At 40.0% G+C, this 21,627-nt stretch overlaps 1 protein-coding gene across 1 annotated transcript in view; it reads right to left on the reverse strand.

Annotated features, from left to right (window-relative positions):
* The window catches only part of LOC142652590 (collagen alpha-4(VI) chain-like), a 142,682-nt gene extending 123,475 nt beyond the window's left edge, over positions 1 to 19,207 (reverse strand). The window contains exons 1-7 of the mRNA XM_075828245.1: positions 19,155 to 19,207; positions 18,235 to 18,323; positions 10,384 to 10,992; positions 8,296 to 8,883; positions 6,404 to 7,000; positions 5,159 to 5,779; positions 2,211 to 2,771 (exon numbers count right to left, since the gene is read on the reverse strand). Coding sequence (XP_075684360.1) covers positions 2,211 to 2,771; positions 5,159 to 5,779; positions 6,404 to 7,000; positions 8,296 to 8,883; positions 10,384 to 10,992; positions 18,235 to 18,323; positions 19,155 to 19,207 — 3,118 coding nt within the window. The remainder of the gene's footprint in view (positions 1 to 2,210; positions 2,772 to 5,158; positions 5,780 to 6,403; positions 7,001 to 8,295; positions 8,884 to 10,383; positions 10,993 to 18,234; positions 18,324 to 19,154) is intronic.
* Positions 19,208 to 21,627: the final 2,420 nt, after the last annotated feature.

Below are 21,627 nucleotides of genomic sequence, written 5' to 3' on the forward strand. Positions count from 1 at the left end.
ATTTATTTACAAATGGATGGAGATGGATAGATAGATCGATAGACAGACAGACAGACAGACAGACAGATAGACAGATAGACGATAGATAGATAGATAGATAGATAGATAGATAGATAGATAGATAGATAGATAGATAGATAGATAGATAGATAGATAGATAGATAGATAGATAGATAGATAGATAGATAGATAGATAGATAGATAGATAGATAGATAGATAGATAGATAGATAGATAGATAGATAGATAGATAGATAGATAGATAGATAGATAGATAGATAGATAGATAGATAGATATAGATAGATAGATAGATAGATAGATGATTTTTTTTGGATTGTACTGTGGGGGTGGTGACTGTCTCTATTTTGGATGTGCACTTCTCCCTTCTATCCAAAGCTGTTTTTAAAAAGGCCTTATATAATAATATACCTGGATCTTTCTTATATTATAGTGCTACTCCAATCATCCAGTGCTAACATTATTTACCAAAGTAGCCTGATGAACTAGAGGTCTAGACAGTAAAAATTAAACATTAAAAAATATATAGTAATATGCTTAATCAGGGAATTACAAGGCGGTATCACATTGAGAAAATGATCACTACAAATTCAAAACAGAATAATTCCAATAAAGTTAGTTTGAATCCCAAATTTATATAAATAGGATTTGGGGTTTAGACACTGACTTTTTATTTATTCAATTATTTATATATTATATATTATTTAGATCAAACACAGCAAAAAAATTCTTCTGCAGTTTATGCCACAAATGAGAGGCGAATCTGTGGCAAAATCCATGTGTGTTACATGTGATAATGAAAAATAATTATTAGAGATTTTGCTAATATTTAACCCTTTCATGACCAAGGGTCATTGATACCCCTGTGTCCAGGTCAAATTTTCAATTTCTGATATGCATTTCTGCTCCAGGAGTAGCCCCTGACATCACTGTCCATATATGGATAGTGACGCCAGGGGCTTCTCCAGTAGCGGAATCCCCGGCACAGAGCGATCTGACACCTGATATTCCTCTCTGAGAGAGAGCCGCTGATGTCACTGTCCATATATGGATAGTGACACCAGGGGCTTCTCCAGTAGCGGAATCTCCGGTCAGAGTGTCGGCCAGAGATTCCACTCCAGAGAGAGTCGTCAGGGGCTCTCTCTGGAAGCGGAATCCCCGGCACAGAGCGATCTGACACTGGGATTCTGCTCCTAGTGGGAGTTTAGGTGGTGCTATCTACAGGGGGGTTGCTACCTACAGGGGGGGGGCACTATTTACAGCGGGGATGGAGAAACATCAGTGGCTCTCTCTAGAGTGAGCTTATGTAGCACTATCTGCAGTTGGTTTTGCGCTATCTACAGCGGGGTGTGTAGTTCGGCGCTCTTAAAGCCCCAGCAGGCATGAGACTGCAGCGCTGCTCACACTGAAGCAGCACTGCATTCATTAAACCCCGTTCAAGGCTGTCAACGTTTATACATGTGGCAATTGCATGGAGCATCGGCAGTTGGAATTTATATAACCGTATGGCAGTCGTGAAGGGGTTAAAGACCATTATTACATGCTTATACTACATATATGTATACTTTGCCTCTGAAATGTATTTTGTATAATCTTGCTAATAAAGATTATTTTTGAACGTATTCTCGGAATATCAAACTGCTGGACTCCCTGCCAGGCCCTTCCAAGATAAGATTGCCAAACTAACTAGAGACAGAGCTGATTTTCTAGACAACATAATTCTTTGTAAATTGCTTATCTGGTACTTACGTTGACTCTTAATGACGGCCTATATTTAGTTATGAGACTCACTAATGGCATTTGGGCAGAAATTTGCTTAAAAGCTAATGTTTCAGATTTTTTGATCAGATCTCTGACCTTCTGCCTCCCTGTGGAGATGTTATGTATGTGGCCATGTTTTCTATTAATTCTTTCTTTAACTCTTTTTTAAACTTTACTTTACTGCAAACTTTTATTTTACTTTCACTGTGAGACGAGAGATTGTTCAAGATTTCCTTATCACATGTGTACTGTGCTGCAGAATTGCAGCAGATTTCAACATCTGCATTGCAGCATGCCCTAACATCCGCATGGATTTTTTTTCACTAGTGTGAATAGGGTTTTCATCCTTTGCCAGCAACACAGTGTTTTGAAGGTTTAAAACATGTAACAAAAAGCAGACCCCCCTCCACACCCAGATTCCTTCAACCTACCTTCTGGTGTACATAGATCACGGACCAAATCATTCTTTATCAAATTGAGGGAATCAAAACTATCAACAAAGAATGTCTTATCTTTGCTCCCAGCTATGTTTACCAACTCTTCCTGCACCGCTTCTTTCACGCCAATAGCATATATATTGATCCCACTGCCTCTGATGTCTGCTGCCGCTTCCGCCACTTGGTCTTGAGACTTTCCATCTGTAATGATAATCAAGGACTGGGGAACTTTTTGGCGTCGTTCACTTTCTGCTTTGGCAAAGAGAGCTTTCATTGATTTCAGAGCTCCCCCAGTGTTGGTGCCACCTCCCAATTGATCAATGTTTTGTACTGCTGCTTTTAATCCCTTTTGATTGGTGTACTGACTGATAGTGAATTCAATCTGCGGAGAATCAGAATATTGTACAACCCCAAAGCGTACTCTGTCTGGACCAATTTGAAACATGTTCATCAATTCAGTCATAAATATTTTCATGTCATCAAAATCCTCCGGATAAATGCTGCCAGAGCCATCGATAAGAAAGTAAATATCAGCTTCTTCAGTATCGGTGCAACCTATATGAAGCGGTAAGAGAAGAGAAATTAGAGTCATTTTTAGGCTCATAATGTGCATAAAAAAAAACATTTTTTACGTTGTTTTTAATGAACAAGCGTATTTTGATTCTTTTTTTTTTGCATGTTTCTGATGTTTTTTTACTGTACAAATACTGTACCTTATTACTTTTACCATTCGGGTGTTTTTAAAAATGTACTGACCTAAAAAGAACGCATGCAAAAACGCAAAATAAAGCAAGCCTTTTAATATGACGCTTTGTTTTTGTGCGACACCTACCGTAATTTATCTACACCTGCGTAAAAGAAATGCACAGTATGAACTAATGGCGCATACTCCCATGAAGTCGTTTTAAGCATGCCTTTTTTACGTGGATTTTAGTCTTTTAAACGCACCAAAATAGGGAACATTTGGTTAAATCATGCCATGACACAGCTGAAGTGAAACTTTTCAACAGATACCTGACCACCAAAATAGAAATGCTCACAATATATACCCTCACGAATTGTTTATCTATACATTTGTCATAGAGCTCCAAATACCCTGTTCCCCACACAGTTAAATCTTAAAATCCTCCTTAGTTCAAGAAGATGAATATAGCGCCTAATGAACTAAATAGAATGAGTATTCATAGTAAACATAGGAGCTCCGACTTTAAAACATTATAGAAATGCTTAAATTATAGTGTAGAATTTAATAATAATCAACAATTATAAATGATCATATCAACAAACACGCAAGTCACGAATATGTTACTATGTTTGTTGGGTTTTATTGCAGCTCAGCCCAATTAACTTCAATAGAGCTGATGTAAAGGATTTGCCGGACACAGCTTCTGTGTCGACGCCCGTGGGCAATCAGTCTGCACCTGCTCCTATGTCTGTGAGACTGACTCCATCTTCCACCACTCAGGATGGCAGGCTTAGGAGTGGGAGAGCCTATCACAGCCTGGCCAGACGGAGCTAGCTCCCGCCCACTGTCTATTTATACCTGCCTTTCCTGTTCCTCCTTTGCCTGTGATTCTTCTATGCTTGTTTCCTGGCTTGCTGCTGCTGCTTGTACTACTCATCATCTGCTTGTTATTGACCTTGGCTTTCTGACCACTCTCCTGCTCAGTGTTTTGTACCTCGTTCTCTCCTGGTTTGACTCGTCTCGTTCACTACTCTTGTTGCTCACGGTGTCTCCGTGGGCAGCTGCCCCGTTTCCCTCGCTTCTGTGTACCCTTGTCTGTTTGTCTGTCTTGCACTTACTGAGCGTAGGGACCGTCGCCCAGTTGTACCCCGTCGCTTAGACGGGTCGTTGCAAGTAGGCAGGGACTGAGTGGCGGGTAGATTAGGGCTCACCTGTCTGTCTCCCTACCCTGTCATTACAGCTGAGCAGCTATATCAGACGCAACCCATGAACAGGTTTGCTGCTGGTTTTGGAAGAAAGCAGCCATCTTTTTCTAATCTTGTACAACCCCATTAAATTTAATATGAAAAGGAACTGTGCAATATTTTAAGCTACACATGATTTCTACAAAAAACACCTGTGAAAAGTGGTGCTTTCTAGGAACCTAATGATTTTGAAACTACTTTTACAACATGTTCACTGCCATAAAAGCCAGGCTGGTGTAGGTCTGACCACTGGAAAAGCGTGCTTGTTAATTCTGCATTAGTCTCACTCTCTAAGGACTATGGAAGATGAGAAAATGTCTTTCTCGAGATTGGTGTTCTAGCGGGCAGACTCTACTGATCTGACTTTTATGCCAAGTCCAGTGGATATTCCATAAAAGTAATTAGTCAAAAAACACGCAAAAAAAAAGATTGTTAAGATTGCTGTATCTAGATAGGTTACACATATGGTTTGTCCACCCCTGGACTGACAACTTTTAAAGGCCATTACAGTTTCTTTGGAGGTTGTCAGTCCAATGGCAGACTTACCATATGTGTAATCTATCTATGCAGATGCACATGGGCCTAGCAGGCAAGGGGGCACACAACTATCTAAAAAAAAAAACTACATATAGGGGGCTATACTCTTTCCGATTCATGTCTCAGAATTACTGGTCTCAGAATTACGGGTTTAATAACACACCAGTGAGGGATTTTCCTGGAAAGACATGAATGACGTGATGTATCACTAGCAACCGCTCTGTCTTCAAATTAGCAGTTAGAAAACAAGGGAACCCTATAATTTTCATGTCCGATGGCCCTTATTTGTCCGTTTCCACTCCGGTTGGCAAGGGTTCACCGAGTAGGCAACTTGTAAGTGTAAGCAATTTTGGAAGTGTAATCACAATACTAGAAATCAACTGTGCATTATCTGAGTAAGATTATTCCTAAATACACAAAAAATTGTATCCTTATGTCTGTGCTCAGTCTTTTATGTTCAAGGGATCATTTCTTACCTTCCTTCAGAGTCCTTACAAGGGCTGGAGCGGCAAATGAGTAAGTAATAATTTCATTACAAAGATGTTTCTTCAATTTAAGTTCAATATTTGAAAGTTGTAGAAAAGACTCCACATTGGTGACGTGCTTTCTTGGTGGATAGGAAGCTATGATCCTCAGATCCTTCTTGTCTGCATTTTGAAAGCCAACAGCAAAAACCTCAACCTCTGATCGCCTGAGCTTTGCTGCAGGCTTTCTGAATTCATCTGCTGACTGGCCATTAGTCATGACCACTGCAATTTGCTGTACCCCAAGGTGTGCCCTGCCACCATTTTCCTGAGAGAATAGTTCTTTCCGCAGAAAGTTCAGGGCATCTCCAGTGTGTGCTGTTCCTCCTCTATATGGCAGTTTTGTAATGTAATCCAAAATGTCATACTTCTCATTAAAAGTGTTCAATTTGAACTCCAAACTTGGCTTGTCACTGTACAAAACCAAACCCACACGTACATTAGTTAAGCCAATTTCCAATGCATTGATGACCTTATGTAGAAACACTCGTGTCAGCTGAAAGTTCACATCACCAATGCTACTAGATTCATCAATCAAGAAGACGATATCGGCTACAACGGCACTCGAACAAACTAGATTAAAAAAAGAAAATTAAAAGGAAGAAAATAGGAATAATAAACAATTACTGTAGTTAGTCCTACAGAGGAGGTTAGATTTCCTACCAATGAACCTGTTCAAGTGTATAGGTGATATGATACCCAGTTCTATCGAGTCTTACCCAACCATACACTCTACTGTCTTGAAACAAACACAAAAATAAATATAATGGTGCCTTAAGGATACACTTTAAAACACTAAGATAAAGAAGAGTTTTTACTAAACTACTAGAAAAATAGCTTGCCCCATTGGCTATAAATCACATATAGGAGCTCTCCTCCACTCTGTTAGCCATTTTAGCCACTGAGCAGAAATAAGAAGGTGACGTGATGGATTGGATTTTCTGTAAGGTGTGGCTCTCTTTCTTCTTCCACTTAGAGGGGACCAGCACCCATATGTCAGTTTTGATAAGACGACATGTAGAATCCATTATCTATGGGGGACATATTCTACTTTATAATCTGAATACCTATTTTTTATAGAATATATACAATATTATACTTTGTTGTATGGTATAAGTGCTACGATGTATATACTACTTTTTGTATACCCATATTATCAAAAACCCACCATAAAAATTATTGAAATTAAAAATGTACCTGCTGGTACCACTGTCTTCACAGCAAACTGCAGCATTTCCTGTTTTAAAATAATATTGACAACATCTTGTTGGACATTCCTTATCCCCTGCAAATTGTTTAATCTGAAAAAAAACGGATCAGTTGCAATCTGTACTAATTCTTCCATGTCTGAATTTCGAATGCCAATTGAAATGGTGGTGACACCAATTCTCCTCAGCTCCTCAGCATATGTAATCACAACATCTTCAGATTTTGCTGACGTAATGACCACTGCAAATTGGGATGTGCCTTGGTTAATGCGGCTCCCAGCCTCTTCCACAAAGAAGGTTGTCCGCAAGTAATCCAAAGCGCTTCCTGTGTTCAGTGGACCACCTCTAAATGCAATGTTTTTTACATGATCTAATACCTGTTGTTTGGTTTCATAAGTGTTCAGCAGGAACTCAGTCTGGGCTGCCCCACTGAACTGAGCAAGACCAATCTGGTATTTATTAATGCCAATATCAAGTTGTCCAATTATAGTTGAAATGAAGAGCTTTATTTGCTGAAAAACTGAACTTCCGATGCTGGAGGAAGAATCCACAAGAATAACAACATCTGCATAGCGTTTTGAGAAAGCTGAAAAAGGTATAAACAACAAAAGAGGTTACATTGTTGTAGGGCATGAAATGAAATGTGCCATTTGTGTTCTGATAGATTACATATCATCCAGTGGTAAAAACCTGTGCATGCCACCTATGCCAATATTACAGATTCGTACAACATGGATCCATATTATTCAGAACTGTAGATTATAAAACTACCCCCAAGGATACCTATAAACGTGACCATGTGTTAGGCCTCATGCACACGGCCGTGCCCGTAATCACGGCCCACGATTGCGGGCACAGCCGACGGCTGCAGCCCGCTGTTTTGGGCCGTTCTCCCATACGCAGTATGAGAGTACGGCCCGTAAAATCCAAAAAATAGGACATGCTCCATAATTCCCAGCACAGTTCTATGGCACGGACACCTATCCGTAGTGATACGGAAAGGTGCCTGCGGCCAATAGAATTAAATGGGTCCGTAATTACGGAGATTTTTTACGGTCGTGTGCATGGGGCCTAACTCAACAAACACATCAGCAATCCATGGAATAGAACCACAGATATAGTGTTCTATCATTTTTATATGCAGCACAGGCTGCAGACTGCCATAAAACAGTTTGTAGCCTGTTCATGGGCTACAGTCCAGCCACAGCATTTAAGTAACATGCAACTTTCCTGATCTAACTGCAGATACCTTTACCTACAGTACCTGAAGATATTCTTACTATAAGAACTGCTGCATACAAGAGTGATCTGTCGCTACAACATGGAAGTTGGGGAAATTAAATTAGATTTTCTGCGGAGAACCCTTCAACAGCAAAAGTGATTCTACTATTTTAGGTAACTGCAGATATAACAACTTGCCAATATATTAGCCTTTACAGCTCCAAACTGTACAGGACATATGTTGTGAGTCTTCATTTTAGCCAAAACAGATACTAGATGCACATCTACCGAAAACTTTTTTTTCAAATACATTGTAATAATGTTATAGCTTTAGAGGATGTTTGTCACCAGCCCCAACTCCTGTTTTCTAGTAGAACCCAAAACGTGAGTTGGAAGAAAATGGCTCAGCGAGCGCTGGCTGGCCTCTCTTTCTCTTTCATTTACTTCTTTGCAATCCATACTTAAAAACTAAATTTGTTATTTGTAGCCATCTTTTTGCAAAATAACAAAAAAAGATGATTTTCAGTTTTTTTTTTGCTGTCCATTTTCTAGTTCATAATTTAGTTCCGGTGAATGTCATCTAAACAATAAATAGTGCAGGCAACCCACATATATATATATATATAACTACAGAAACAATGTTTAAATGTATATATATACCTTGCATGTTGGTAATAATACTGGAGCAAATGTGATTCAAAAGACTCTTGGTCACAAATTCAGTGGAATCAAGATTATCGAAAGAATGGAAGAACTTTCTACTTGGCTTGTTTACCACCTCCTTTATCTCTACAATGTCTTTAATATTTGGTCCGGTTACATAAACTGAAATTCCCCTGGTTTTTAAGTCTCTAGCTGGCTCTTTTGTTTCATCGGAAGACTGGCCATAGGTGACCAAAACAAGTATTTGAGCTATATTCTCTGCCGCTCTGCTACCAGCTGACTCGGTGAAATAGGTGTTATTGACAACTTGTAGGGCCCTTCCTGTGTAGGGATTGCCTTCTATATATGACAAACTTTGAATCTTCTCTAAAATTTCACTTTTCAGAGAATAATCATTCAGCAAGAAAATGCTGTATGTCTCATCACTGTATTGAGCCAGGCCTATGCGGACTTTGTTGATGCCAACGTCAAGGCTTAAGACCAAACCATAGAGAAAATTCTTTACATTTTCAAAATCGTCTTCATTGATTTGATTGGAACTTTCTACCAGGAGCACAATGTCGGCCTGATTAGCATTTCTGCAACCTGAAAGAGAATTAGTATTGCATTAATTCATTGGCTTACGAGTAATGGTACAACACTTTATGAAGGATAGCTGGGGGAAATAAGGTAGAAAAAAAGCCATACATCACTAAATCAGTTTTAGGGTTTACACTTTCTGACTTTTATTGTCACACATTTCCTGAATCATTTTTCTATATCATGTTCATGGTCTTCTCATTATATTCCATATTTACATATGACATCTAGTACATATGACATTTTTCTTACTAGAGATCAGTAAGGGTTGAATTGAAAATAAAAAAAATCGGATTATTTGCCAGTTAAAACTATAGAACGTTATTCTCCCCCAATGGAGTCTAAAAATTCTGATTTGTCAAATGTCTCTTGGAATACAAATATTGATTTGTATGGTGAGAATATGGATCCTTAATGTGGATCAATTGTTCTTAGACTCCATTTATTTTAACGGAGGATAATACTGATCTGTAATATGTGTTTCACAAGGTGTTTTATTTTCTGCAAATCCAGTAAAGTAAATTTTCAAAAATTGCTTATTTTTATTGTCATTTTTTATTATTTTTATTGTCATTTTTTATTATAATTATTGTTGTTATTATTATTATTATTATTATTATTATTATTATTATTATTATTACAGACCACATCCTTATATACAGTCTTTATCTATTTTATGTTTTGGTATTTTGTTGTTTAGATACTCTATGGGCATTATGTTCTCTATTGCATTTCACAAATAACTGTCTATAAAGTGTAATTTTTACCCAATTGGGGAAAAGTATACCATTGAATCCAAGGTGCAACACTTTTGCCTAATGCATATAAAGTAAGATTTGACTTCATGGCTAATATACTATAAAATTAGCTTCATTATATTTTATGTTTACATTTAGTATAGTATCTAACTATATTGTGTAGGGTCTTTAAACCACTGTCCTATCCCAAGTTTCTCTCTTACCCTTTGTGTTATTAACTCTGTATCAGCAAAAATCCAGATGTTAAAATCTTCAGCTGCTGCATAGTTTTACAGTAGACAATATTCTATTTTCACCATAATGTTAAGAATATTATAGTTATTGAACCTTAATCCATTACTTTATAAGGAGATGAGCAGATTAATTTAACAAAGAGCAGAATCTATGAGTTTTTATTTGTAATAAATGTTATCGGCCATGCATATAATTTTTTTGGCATGAATCCCAAAAAACAAAATCATGTTAATTCTATGATGAAAGCTTTTGCTCTTTCTCTATTTCAGTTTGGTAGATGTGACTGTTTTAGCTAACATTTCGCCAATATGTAATCATTGAATAATTTTCGGAAATTTTACGTCTTGCTAATTTTAACCAGATGCTCCATTTTTAGTCATTTCCTTCCAGATGCTTACGATCAAGGAGTCACGACAAGTGAAATAAAGGCATGGCTAAAGATTTGTCTAGAATTTCAGCCCACAGGCTGCAGATTAGGAGGCAGGAAGGAGATGAGAAGATAAAAAGAATGTACCTTGAGCAATCTGACCAATCTGTTTGGTGGCTTCCTCTACTGTGGTGCAAAGTACCTGGAGTATATTTTGGGAAATACCCTGTAAAGCTGTAAAATCAGCCACATTATAAACGTATTTCTCATCTGGATCGCTGGCTATTTCATTGAGTTCAGTTAAAATGGCGTTCTTTATTCCAATGGCATATAGTGTGATTCCTGAATTTTTCACTTTGGTCGCTGGTTCCTTGATGTTGTCTTGGGATTCACCATCTGTTATTACAACGGCAATTTGCGGAACTCCATCATTTGCTCTTCCTCCAGCATTTTTTGTGAAGTGATTTTCCAGCATGAACTGAAGACTTTCACCAGTTTTTGTACCTCCACCTTTATACTTCAGATTTTGTATATACTGTAGTACATCCTCCTTTTTGTCATAAGAGTTTAAGTAGAATTCTGTTCGCGGCTCATCACTGTACTGAATCAGGCCAATGCGGATGTTGTCTTGACTAATATCAAAACCATTTATCAAGGTGTATAAGAAGTTCTGCATGCTTTTGAAGTTGTCTGTGCCAATGCTCCAGGATCCATCAACCAGGAAAACAATGTCTGCAATATTTGCCTCCTTGCAGACTAAAAAGAAAAACATATGCGTTAGTCAGACACATTGTAAATGGCCTACAAATGTCATTGCTAAAGATATAAGTTTGCATTTTAATATGTTTACTGTACTGTAGGAATAAAATGTACTCTTCACAGCTGAGAGATTAAATTAATAATAATAATAATAATAATAATCTTTATTTATATAGCGCCAACATATTACGCAGCACTTTACAATTTAGAGGGAACATAAAACAAACAATATCAGACATTACATAGTGACAAAGTTAATTTACAATTCAAACCTGGGGAGTGAGGACCCTGCTCGCAAGAGCTTACAATCTATGAGGACATAAGGGAGACACAAAGTGTAACAGTGTTTGTTCTGTACAATAGTCCGGCCATTTTTATACACATGCGGTGGTAACATAAAGCTGCATGAGCCGGTCACCAGCCACTATCCGTGTATGACGGACATGAAGAGAAGGAGTGTGAGGGAATCTTATTCTGATGACTAATCTAAGTGGAGGGCCATGGAAAGGAGTCAGATTAGGGAATGTTATAGGCCTGTCTAAATAGATGTGTTTTCAGGGCACGTTTAAAACTGTGGATATTGGGAATTAATCTGATTGTCTGGGGTAGCACATTCCAGAGGACGGGTGCAGCACGAGAGAAATCCTGGAGATGGTAGTGGGAGGTTCGGATTATGGAGGATTTTAATCTAAGGTCGTTGGCAGAACGTAGAGCCCGAGTAGGGTGGTAGACAGAGATGAGGGAGGAGATGTAAGGAGGTGCAGCACTGTGGAGAGCTTTGTGGGTGAGAGTAATAAGTTTGAATTTTATTCGGAAGGGGATGGGCAACCAGTGCAGTGACTGGCACAGATTAGAGGCGTTGGTGTAGCGGTTGGTCATAAGGATGAGCCTGGCTGCTGCATTGAGGATAGAATGGAGAGGGGAGAGTTTAGTGAGGGGAAGACCGACTAGTAATGAGTTACAGTAGTCAAGACGAGAGTGAATCAGAGCAACAATGAGAGTTTTGGCAGTTTCCTCCGTAAGAAAAGAGCGGATTCTGGAGATGTTTTTGAGGTGAAAATGACAGGAGCGTGAAAGTGATTGTATGTGAGGAGTAAAGGAAAGATCTGAGTCAAAAATAACCCCGAGACAGCGGGCGTGCTGCTTAGGAGTTATGATAGTGCCACACACAGAGATGGAGACATCAGGTTTAGGGAGGTTAGTAGATGGTGGGAACACAAGGAGCTCAGTTTTAGAAAGATTCAGTTTCAGATAGAGAGAGGACATGATGTTAGAGACAGCGGACAGACAATCACTGGTGTTCTGTATTAGAGCAGGGGTGATGTCACGGGAAGAGGTATATAATTGGGTGTCATCAGCGTAGAGATGGTACTGGAAGCCAAATCTGCTGATGGTTTGTCCAATAGGAGCTGTGTAGAGAGAAAAGAGGAGCGGACCTAGGACTGATCCCTGAGGAACCCCGATATCAAGGGGAAGAGGTGGAACCAGCAAATGACACACTGAATGAGCGGTCAGAGAGATAGGAGGAAAACCAAGAGAGAGCCGCGTCCTTGAGGCCAATAGAGTGGAGCATGTTAAGTAGGAGTTTGTGGTCTACAGTGTCAAAGGCTGCAGAGAGATCCAAAAGAATCAGGAGAGAGGATTTACCGTCCGATTTAGCCGCCAAGAGATCATTTGAGACTTTAGTAAGGGCAGTTTCTGTGGAGTGTAGAGTGCGGAAACCAGATTGTAAGGGGTCAAGAATGGAGTTAGCAGAGAGATAGCGGATAAGGCGAGAGTAGACCAAGCGTTCCAGGAGTTTGGAGATGAAGGGCAGATTAGAGACTGGTCGGTAGTTGGCAGCGCTGGATGGGTCAAGTGTTGGTTTTTTCAATAATGGGTATATAATGGCATGTTTAAAAGCGGAGGGAAAGATACCAGAGGAAAGAGAGAGGTTAAATATTTTAGTGAGGTGACTAGTGACAGCTGGGGAGAGGGACTGGAGGAGGTGTGAGGGGACAGGATCACTAGGGCAGGTAGTAGGACGAGAAGAAGAGAGGAGCCTCGAGACTTCTTCTTCAGTTATTGGGTCAAATGCTGAGAGTGAAGAAGAGGGAGTGCGGGGGGGAAGGGGATCGATGTTACTAGGGGACTGGGAGATAATATTATGCCGGATGTTGTCAATTTTAACTTTATAATAATTGGCCAGGTCTTCAGCACTGAGATCTGTGATTGGCGTCTGCACTTTAGGACTAAGGAGGGAGTGAAAAGTATCAAAGAGGCGTTTTGGATTATTAGATAGTGTGGAGATGAGAGAAGTGAAGTAGACTTGTTTGGCGCGGTGAAGGGCAGAGTTGTAAGTTTTGAGCATAGATTTGTAATGGAGGAAATCTGCATCCAAATGCGATTTTCTCCACAGTTGTTCGGCACATCTCAAGCACCGGTGAAGAAAGCGGGATTGAGGCGTGTGCCAGGGTTGTCGTCGTCTTTGTCGGGTGGTTCGGAGTGTAGTGGGGGCTGCTTCATCCAATGCATTTTTGAGAGTGTTATTGTAAAGTTTGGCAGCCAGATTGGGACAGGAGAGGGAAGAGATAGGGGACAATGAGGACTGTAGACTGTCTATGAGTTTCACAGTGTTAATGGCATGTAGATTTCTGTATGTCTGATACTTAGGGATGACCTGAGGAGGCAGAGAATATTTGATAGTAAAGCAGAGAAGATTGTGGTCAGAAAGCGGGAGAGGAGAGTTAATAAAGTCAGAAACTGAGCAGAGCCGGAAGAAGACCAGGTCAAGTGAATGCCCGTCTTCATGTGTAGGAGAGTTAGTAAGTTGTGACAGACCGAGGGACGAGGTTAAAGATAGAAACTGGGAGGCAGATGAGGAGATTGGGTTATCAATGGGGATGTTGAAGTCACCCATGATGAGAGTGGGTGTTTCAGAGGATAGAAATTGTGGAAGCCAGGCAGCAAAATGATTCAGGAATTGGCGGGGTGAGCCCGGTGGGCGGTAGACAACTGCCACTCGGAGGGGAAAAGGGTGAAAGAGTCTGAGGGTGTGGACTTCAAAAGAGGGAAATGTGAGTGAGGGGACCGGGGGAATGACCTGGAAAGTGCAGTGTGGGGAAAGAAGTATACCTACTCCTCCACCCTGCCTGTTCTCAGTTCTGGGGGCATGAGAGAAGTGGAGACCACCATAAGATAGAGCAGCAGGGGAAGCAGTGTCAGACAGGTGTAGCCATGTTTCTGTAAGAGCCAGAAGGTTGAGAGAGTTAGAAAGGAATAAGTCATGAATAAAGGTGAGTTTGTTGCACACGGACCGAGAGTTCCAGAGAGCACAGTTAAAAGAGACAGGAGAAGACATATAAGGAATGGCAAGAAGATTTGCAGGGTTTCTATGTGTGGCAGGTAAGTGCTTGAGCTTGGCAGAAGAAAAGGGAGGGCCAGGGTTGGGAGAGATGTCCCCTGCAGCTAGTAGCAGGAGAATGGAGAGAGACAGCAGATGGTTCTGTGATTTATGAGAGCGTTTTTTATGTTGGGCAGTGGGATGAGATGGGTTAAGTTGACTGAGGAAAGTGAATAGTGAATGGGAGCTGGACATGGGCGAGGCAAGGAGAGAGGGACTGATGTAGACTGTTTTTGGGCAAGTCTTAAATGGGCGATAGGATTGAAAACCAAGAGCAGCTATAATGATGAGAGCGGTGGCAAACATGTTTGTTTACAGAGAGTTAGAAATCTAATATTGAGAGCGTGGGCTAGTTTGTCTGGTTTGGTAATGCAGCTTACCTGCCACTGACCTTGTGCAACTGCCATGTATAACTGCCAGGACACTTTGACAGTATGACACTTAGACAGAGATGACTTCTGCCGTCGTGCCCCCCTGCACGAGTGCCTTCCCCATATGCTACATCATGCGTTAGTCAGACACATTGTAAATGGCCTACAAATGTCATTGCTAAAGATATAAGTTTGCATTTTAATATGTTTACTGTACTGTAGGAATAAAATGTACTCTTCACAGCTGAGAGATTAAATTGAAGATACAGGAGAATTCTCATATTAAAGGAATGATACACAAGACATTTATGAATCATAGGTGGAACACTAGTTCTTAATATTACTATATTGCACCCTTTAAAATATATTTGCCTAGTGGCTTATCTACCATAGAATTAGCAATGGAGGCTATATATAGAGGCAGCAATCGATATTCACTCCCACTTACATCTGTTGTCCCATATCCCTGATGAAACATGTCGGGGAGGGGGGCATTAGAGAGAGCTGTTAGCACCAGTAGTGTGTATATAAATGCAGTGACTGGAAATCCGGATCCGAGTTTCCGCAAAGACATATGTATTTTGGAGCGTTATACAGCGCCCTATTCATCTAAATTTAAAAAATTAAGTATCCACTTTCCCTACAGAGTCATTTTGCAGAAATTTTTGCAAACTTATATTGATAATTATAGCAAGCATTATAATTGACCCTTAATGATGATGCAATAAGCCTCTGGCATGTGCCAACTCTGCACCTAGGAGCATCTTTCATGGCCATATGGAAGCTGCTGGTCTTAGCGCTCATTTTATAGGATAAGAACTCCTAGTGACATCATTGCCTAGCACACCCTCATCCGTGACATCATCACCTGTGACATCACCAAATAAAAGGTCTCTACCCCTAAAACAATATAATAAGTCATTTCCTCCCAAAGGTAGGTACTGATAAAAACTAATATGCTGACATCTATATATTATTTTTATTAATATATGTATTTGTGACAGTTGGAATATTTTTTGTGCCAATTCTCCAGTAATTGTGAGACATGGATGGAAAAGAATGTAGCTCTTTACCTTTAATTTAATAGACAGTAGGGAACACTGTTATTTTTAAGGTAGCAGTGGCGCCCTTGCCTGCAGGGCCCATGTGCAGCTGCACACATTACACATCAGTCCGCCTCTGCAGATTTATCAAGTTTGATGTTTTTCCAAAACAAACTCCAACAGGAACTTAGATTAGATTAGGATGAATGATTTAAGTAAAATTATAATGATTTTCCAGTGAAGTTTTTGTTTCTGCGGCGAGCAATAATTTATCAGTGTTCCTGTCTTACATGCGTGATCACGAAGAATGTAAATGTTGAAGAGTTACATGTCTTGCATATTGCTTAAGGCAAATACAAACCTTTGAACTCTAGAGAAAAAAATACTAAATCTATAGTAGGGGAAGACGGAGGTAATAGAGACTGATAGAGATGTTCTGGCTTTGTTCCCATTCTGTCCTTAAAGCAAATTTACAGCTTGTCCTCCTTCAGTTTCTGAATGTGCCTTCATATAATTATCTGAATGATTTTTCCATCTTTAGAGCCATCTGGAAGTATTTATTAATGGGAATTTTAAAATGTCTCGTCAAAATCCATGTAATTATCTCTTTAGGACAGCTTTTTCTTTTAAATTGAAACTTTACAAGTTTCTTCACATAAGAATCATAAGAAGCGTTTTTCGCGGCCGGTTTTGGAGCTGTTTTCAATAGAGTCTATGAAAAACGGCTCAAAAAACGTCCCAAGAAGTGACCTGCACTTCTTTTTTTTCGCAGCCATTTTTTTATGCGTCCATTTTGCAAAACGGCCGTTTAAAAAAACGGTCCGTCGGAACAGAACGCTGTTTTTCCTATTGCAATCAATGGGCACATGTTAGTAGGCGTTCTGCCTACGATCTTTCAGTCGTTTGGAGGCTGTTTACGGCCCAAAAATAAGCCGTATGAACATACCCTAACTGTGAGGGGGAATGCCCTAAATAGTATCCAAAATGAAAATAATGACCAAGAATGCTTTTTCCCTAGAGAAGGAATTGAAAGGGCTGTCTTACTGATTTGTAACCATGTCTGCTGAGATTGAGGCGGTACAAATGGAATTCTATACATCTACAATTGATAATAAAATAAAAAATATGGGTCTGTAGGGTCTAGAAAATATAATAAGGATGATCAGTGAGGTGCTCCTCCACACCTTATGTACAAATTCAACACCAAAAACTATATATTAATATATTATTGATGAACTGAAATTTGAACAATGATGAATTTTGTTTTGGTTTTCATAAAATATGTGTTTACCTCATTTTTGAATACTCTATACTGAAGTTCCAATGGCCTGGCTGGCAAAATGAAAGGACTCTAGTAGCGGGAGCTCATTACTGAAATCCTTAAATCCTATCCTGGGCTACAAATTGGGGGTTGCTCCCACCCTTAGACCTGCTCCTTACTCACAAAATCTTCTGCTGTGCCCCGCAGTTGCCACATGATGGCCTGCTGCAACAAAGAAGAGTATGGAGTGGAAGATCAGGAATTCCAAGATCGATACCCCTACTGGGCTACATCTACTCTGCTTTAAATGGAGCACCAGAGAGATGCAGCAGCAAAGCTAGAATGCTTTGCTTGAGCGTTACTGTTGGAAAAGCCCACAGATGAGAAGAATGTGCGGCTCCAATCAATGTCCATAGGTACACAGTTCAGCTGTTTCAGTCATCCCCATAGACTTTCAATGGAGCGGCTGCGCACATGCATGACCGTTACTCCATTAGAAATCTTCCTCCCTGCCATCGTGCAGTGAGGAGGAAGGGGTTTTGGAACCCCAGTTCTAAAGATCGATCGGGGTCTCAGTGATGTGGCCCCCAGCGATCATACATTTATCAGTTATTATGAGGATGAGGTTAACATAATAGCGAGTTCAGATTCCTGACCAGATATTTCTGATGAACTACAAGACACTTATTGGGCATACTGAAATTGGTAATACTACAATAGTTGAACAGGCTCAAGATATTTAAATAAAAGAAACAAAACACTAGTTACAATATAGTTTAATATAAAAGTAATAAAATATACAATATATTGGACTATCTAATGGCAAGGGTTTAGAGAACTTTTTATGTAAAAGGAGAGATTGCGGTCAACGGGTGGATGCATTTCTTATTACCCGTTGACGCTTCTCACCTTTCTGACCACTTGCTTTTGCCTGTGTTAGGTATTATTGGGCTTCAGAGCCAGTTTTATTATTAAGGAATCAATAAAGATATATTTTAATCGTTCCTTCAGGCTGTGATAAGACATTTAACTACAATTGAACTGAACTTTTTCATCAATTTATACAGTGATTAAATAATAAAATATACATGTCTTTTTACAGTCCATAATTACATCACTGTAAATTATGGCATTCACTTGAACGTACCCCTGACAATGAAATTATATTGTACATTTTCTCACCAGTTTTCTGGGAATGTGTGCCATGAAATGACTGTCCTAAAAGCAGAAAGAATAAAAATGTATTCCAGGCTTCCATTTTGTTAAAATATCTGGAAAATAAAAAGGAAAAAAAGCCATGTAAATAAAAAAGGAAACAATACAAAGAACTGATTCTATACGATCAAGACCACATATAATCATTGTTAAACACTTTTACTTTTATATGCAAATGTATGAAGCACTGTATTAAGGCCTCGGGAAGCTGTATGGCGGAATACGCAGTCCCTGCAGCTCTGTACTATGGAGCCATGGGCACTCAGTGTGCCGCCGTATGGGTCTAGGGGAGAATAGCTATATGACATCTGATGAAGCATGGCATTATTTTTTTTTCTGTCGGATTCACTCAGATTCCAACAGAAAAAAAACTCCAATAGCCTCTGCATGGTATAAAATGTGAACAGGGTACAGTATAACTAACCTCACTATGGGTGCCATATTACAGCTCTGTAACATTAGGAGGTTGTACGGCGCCATGTGCATGGTTCATTTCCAATAAGTACCTCATATTTATTGAGATGAGGCTTTATTTATTTTTTGTATGTTGTTACTTGTGAGTAAAAATATATATCAACAGAATAAATTCACATTTTATAATTACTATTTAATTGATAAAAACAATCTGCATGCTATTTCTCTCCCACAAGCTTTTCTATAATGAGTCGAATAAATGGTAATATCGCTCAGCAAAACACAATAGGATTTTTCCAAAATACTTACCACAACTCACATTGGACCCAAATTCCATGTGGCTGCATTTTGGCACATATACTGTCTAAGCTTACACCTTCCCACCTTTCAATTAGGGGAGTAGTGAATGGCGCCATTTCACTATTTCTCTGGCAACATCAAAAAGTCTCCCTAAGTTTTATTAACAAAATTGCCTTTTGGCAAATAAGTATCCATTCCCGGATTCACAGTGTCCACTACCAGCCATGGTAAAAATACAAAAAAAATCCCCTTTGGTTAATTCAAACGTAAAGAAAAATTGCTCCAATGAGGAATTATACAGATCACAGTGTAAAATACAAACAAATAGCTTTGAGGAGAAACATTTCCCTAAAAATGTGGTCACTGGGGCCTTAAATAAGGCGTCTGCGCTCTCACAAGTGGAATGAGTTCAACAAAAGAAATATGACATGGATGAGACTACTGCTAAAATAAGACGCTATTTTATTACAACCTACAATTCAGGACATAAGGATATAAACAAGATTGTATCACACCACTGGAATGATACCTTTCTGAGATCCATGACACTGAAGAATTTATCATCTCAGAGTAGGCTCTGTAAAAAGAAGCCCACCAAACGAAACATGTTTCCCTCAAATGGTTCCTATAAACAGGGCCGGCTCCAGGTTTATGTGGGCCCTTGGGCAACACAGCCTTGTAGGCCCCTTTGCGGAGGAACTCACGGCGGCACTAAAATGGCAGAAATCCCCAGCCATAGCATTGCCGATGCTCTGTCTGGGGATTCTGCTTCAGGAGAAACCCCTGATGTCACTGTACATATATGGACAGTAGTGTCAGGGGCAACCCCAGAGCCATAGTCCCGGGCAGCGGACTACTAGCGCTCTGCCATGGACTCCTGCTCTGCTCCTGACATCACTGTCCATATAAGGATAGGACAGTCCAGCAGCGGTCCCGTCCCCACCGGCTTTGATCTCCCGGTTACTCCTGTACTCTGTAGGTGTAGGTATACTGCCGTTTATACGTTATATACTTTTTGTGATTACACTTCCAGTTATCCATATCCATGTATCAATCTGTGCAAATGTACCATACCTAGCACCTGCTTAAAATTGATGATTTATGCACTTTAGCATTCTGGGCGATCCTTTGACCGGATTACTATCTGGGGGGCCACGCTGCTTTCATGTTCTGATTCCATCCTGTTACGAGGGTTTATGTGATTTTATGTTGTATAGTTTTGTCTATGTGTTTGTGCCTAATTGACTTTAATAAAGGATTTTTTGTATTTTTTTCAACTATCTGGTCGTAGCTTGTTTCTTTTTCTCGTCTAATCTATTAGTCACTAGGACCATTGGTATACCTGGGGGCACTGTTCGGTTTGCCATATAAGAATAGTGATGTCTGGAGCAGAGCTGAAGTCCTAGGGAGAGCTCTAGTAAAGGCTCTGCTCCAGGACTCAAACTCTGGGGAAGCCCCTGACATCACTGTTCATGCTACTAGCACTCTACTTGGGACACTGCTCTGCTCCTGACAACACTGTTCATATACAGTGAAGGAAATAAGTATTTGATCCCTTGCTGATTTTGTAAGTTTGCCCACTGTCAAAGACATGAACAGTCTAGAATTTTTAGGCTAGGTTAATTTTACCAGTGAGAGATAGATTATATAAAAAAAAAAAAAAAAGAAAATCACATAGTCAAAATTATATATATTTATTTGCATTGTGCACAGAGAAATAAGTATTTGATCCCCTACCAACCATTAAGAGTTCAGCCTCCTCCAGACCAGTTACACGCTCCAAATCAACTTGGTGCCTGCATTAAAGACAGCTGTCTTAAATGGTCACCTGTATAAAAGACTCCTGTCCACAGACTCAATTAATCAGTCTGACTCTAACCCCTACAACATGGGCAAGACCAAAGAGCTTTCTAAGGATGTCAGGGACAAGATCATAGACCTGCACAAGGCTGGAATGGGCTACAAAACCATAAGTAAGACGCTGGGTGAGAAGGAGACAACTGGTGGTGCAATAGTAAGAAAATGGAAGACATACAAAATGACTGTCAATCGACATCGATCTGGGGCTCTATGCAAAATCTCACCTCGTGGGGTATCCTTGATCCTGAGGAAGGTGAAAGCTCAGCTGAAAACTACACGAGGGGAACTTGTTAATGATCTGAAGGCAGCTGGGACCACAGTCACCAAGAAAACCATTGGTAACACATTACGCCGTAATAGATTAAAATCCTGCATTGCCCGCACGGTCCCCCTGCTCAAGAAGGCACATGTACAGGCCCGTCTGAAGTTTGCAAATGAACATCTGGATGATTCTTAGAGTGATTGGGAGAAGGTGCTGTGGTCAGATGAGACTAAAATTGAGCTCTTTGGCATTAACTCAACTCGCCATGTTTGGAGGAAGAGAAATGCTGCCTATGACCCAAAGAACACCATCCCCACTGTCGAGCATGGAGGTGGAAACATTATGTTTTGGGGGTGTTTCTCTGCTAAGGGCACAGGACTACTTCACCGCATCAATGGGAGAATGGATGGAGCCGTGTACCGTCAAATCCTGAGTGACAACCTCCTTCCCTCCACCAGGACATTAAAAATGGCTCGTGGCTGGGTCTTCCAGCATGACAATGACCCGAAACATACAGCCAAGGC

Source organism: Rhinoderma darwinii, chromosome 5 (genome assembly GCF_050947455.1).
Source record: "Rhinoderma darwinii isolate aRhiDar2 chromosome 5, aRhiDar2.hap1, whole genome shotgun sequence".
NCBI lineage: Eukaryota > Metazoa > Chordata > Amphibia > Anura > Rhinodermatidae > Rhinoderma > Rhinoderma darwinii.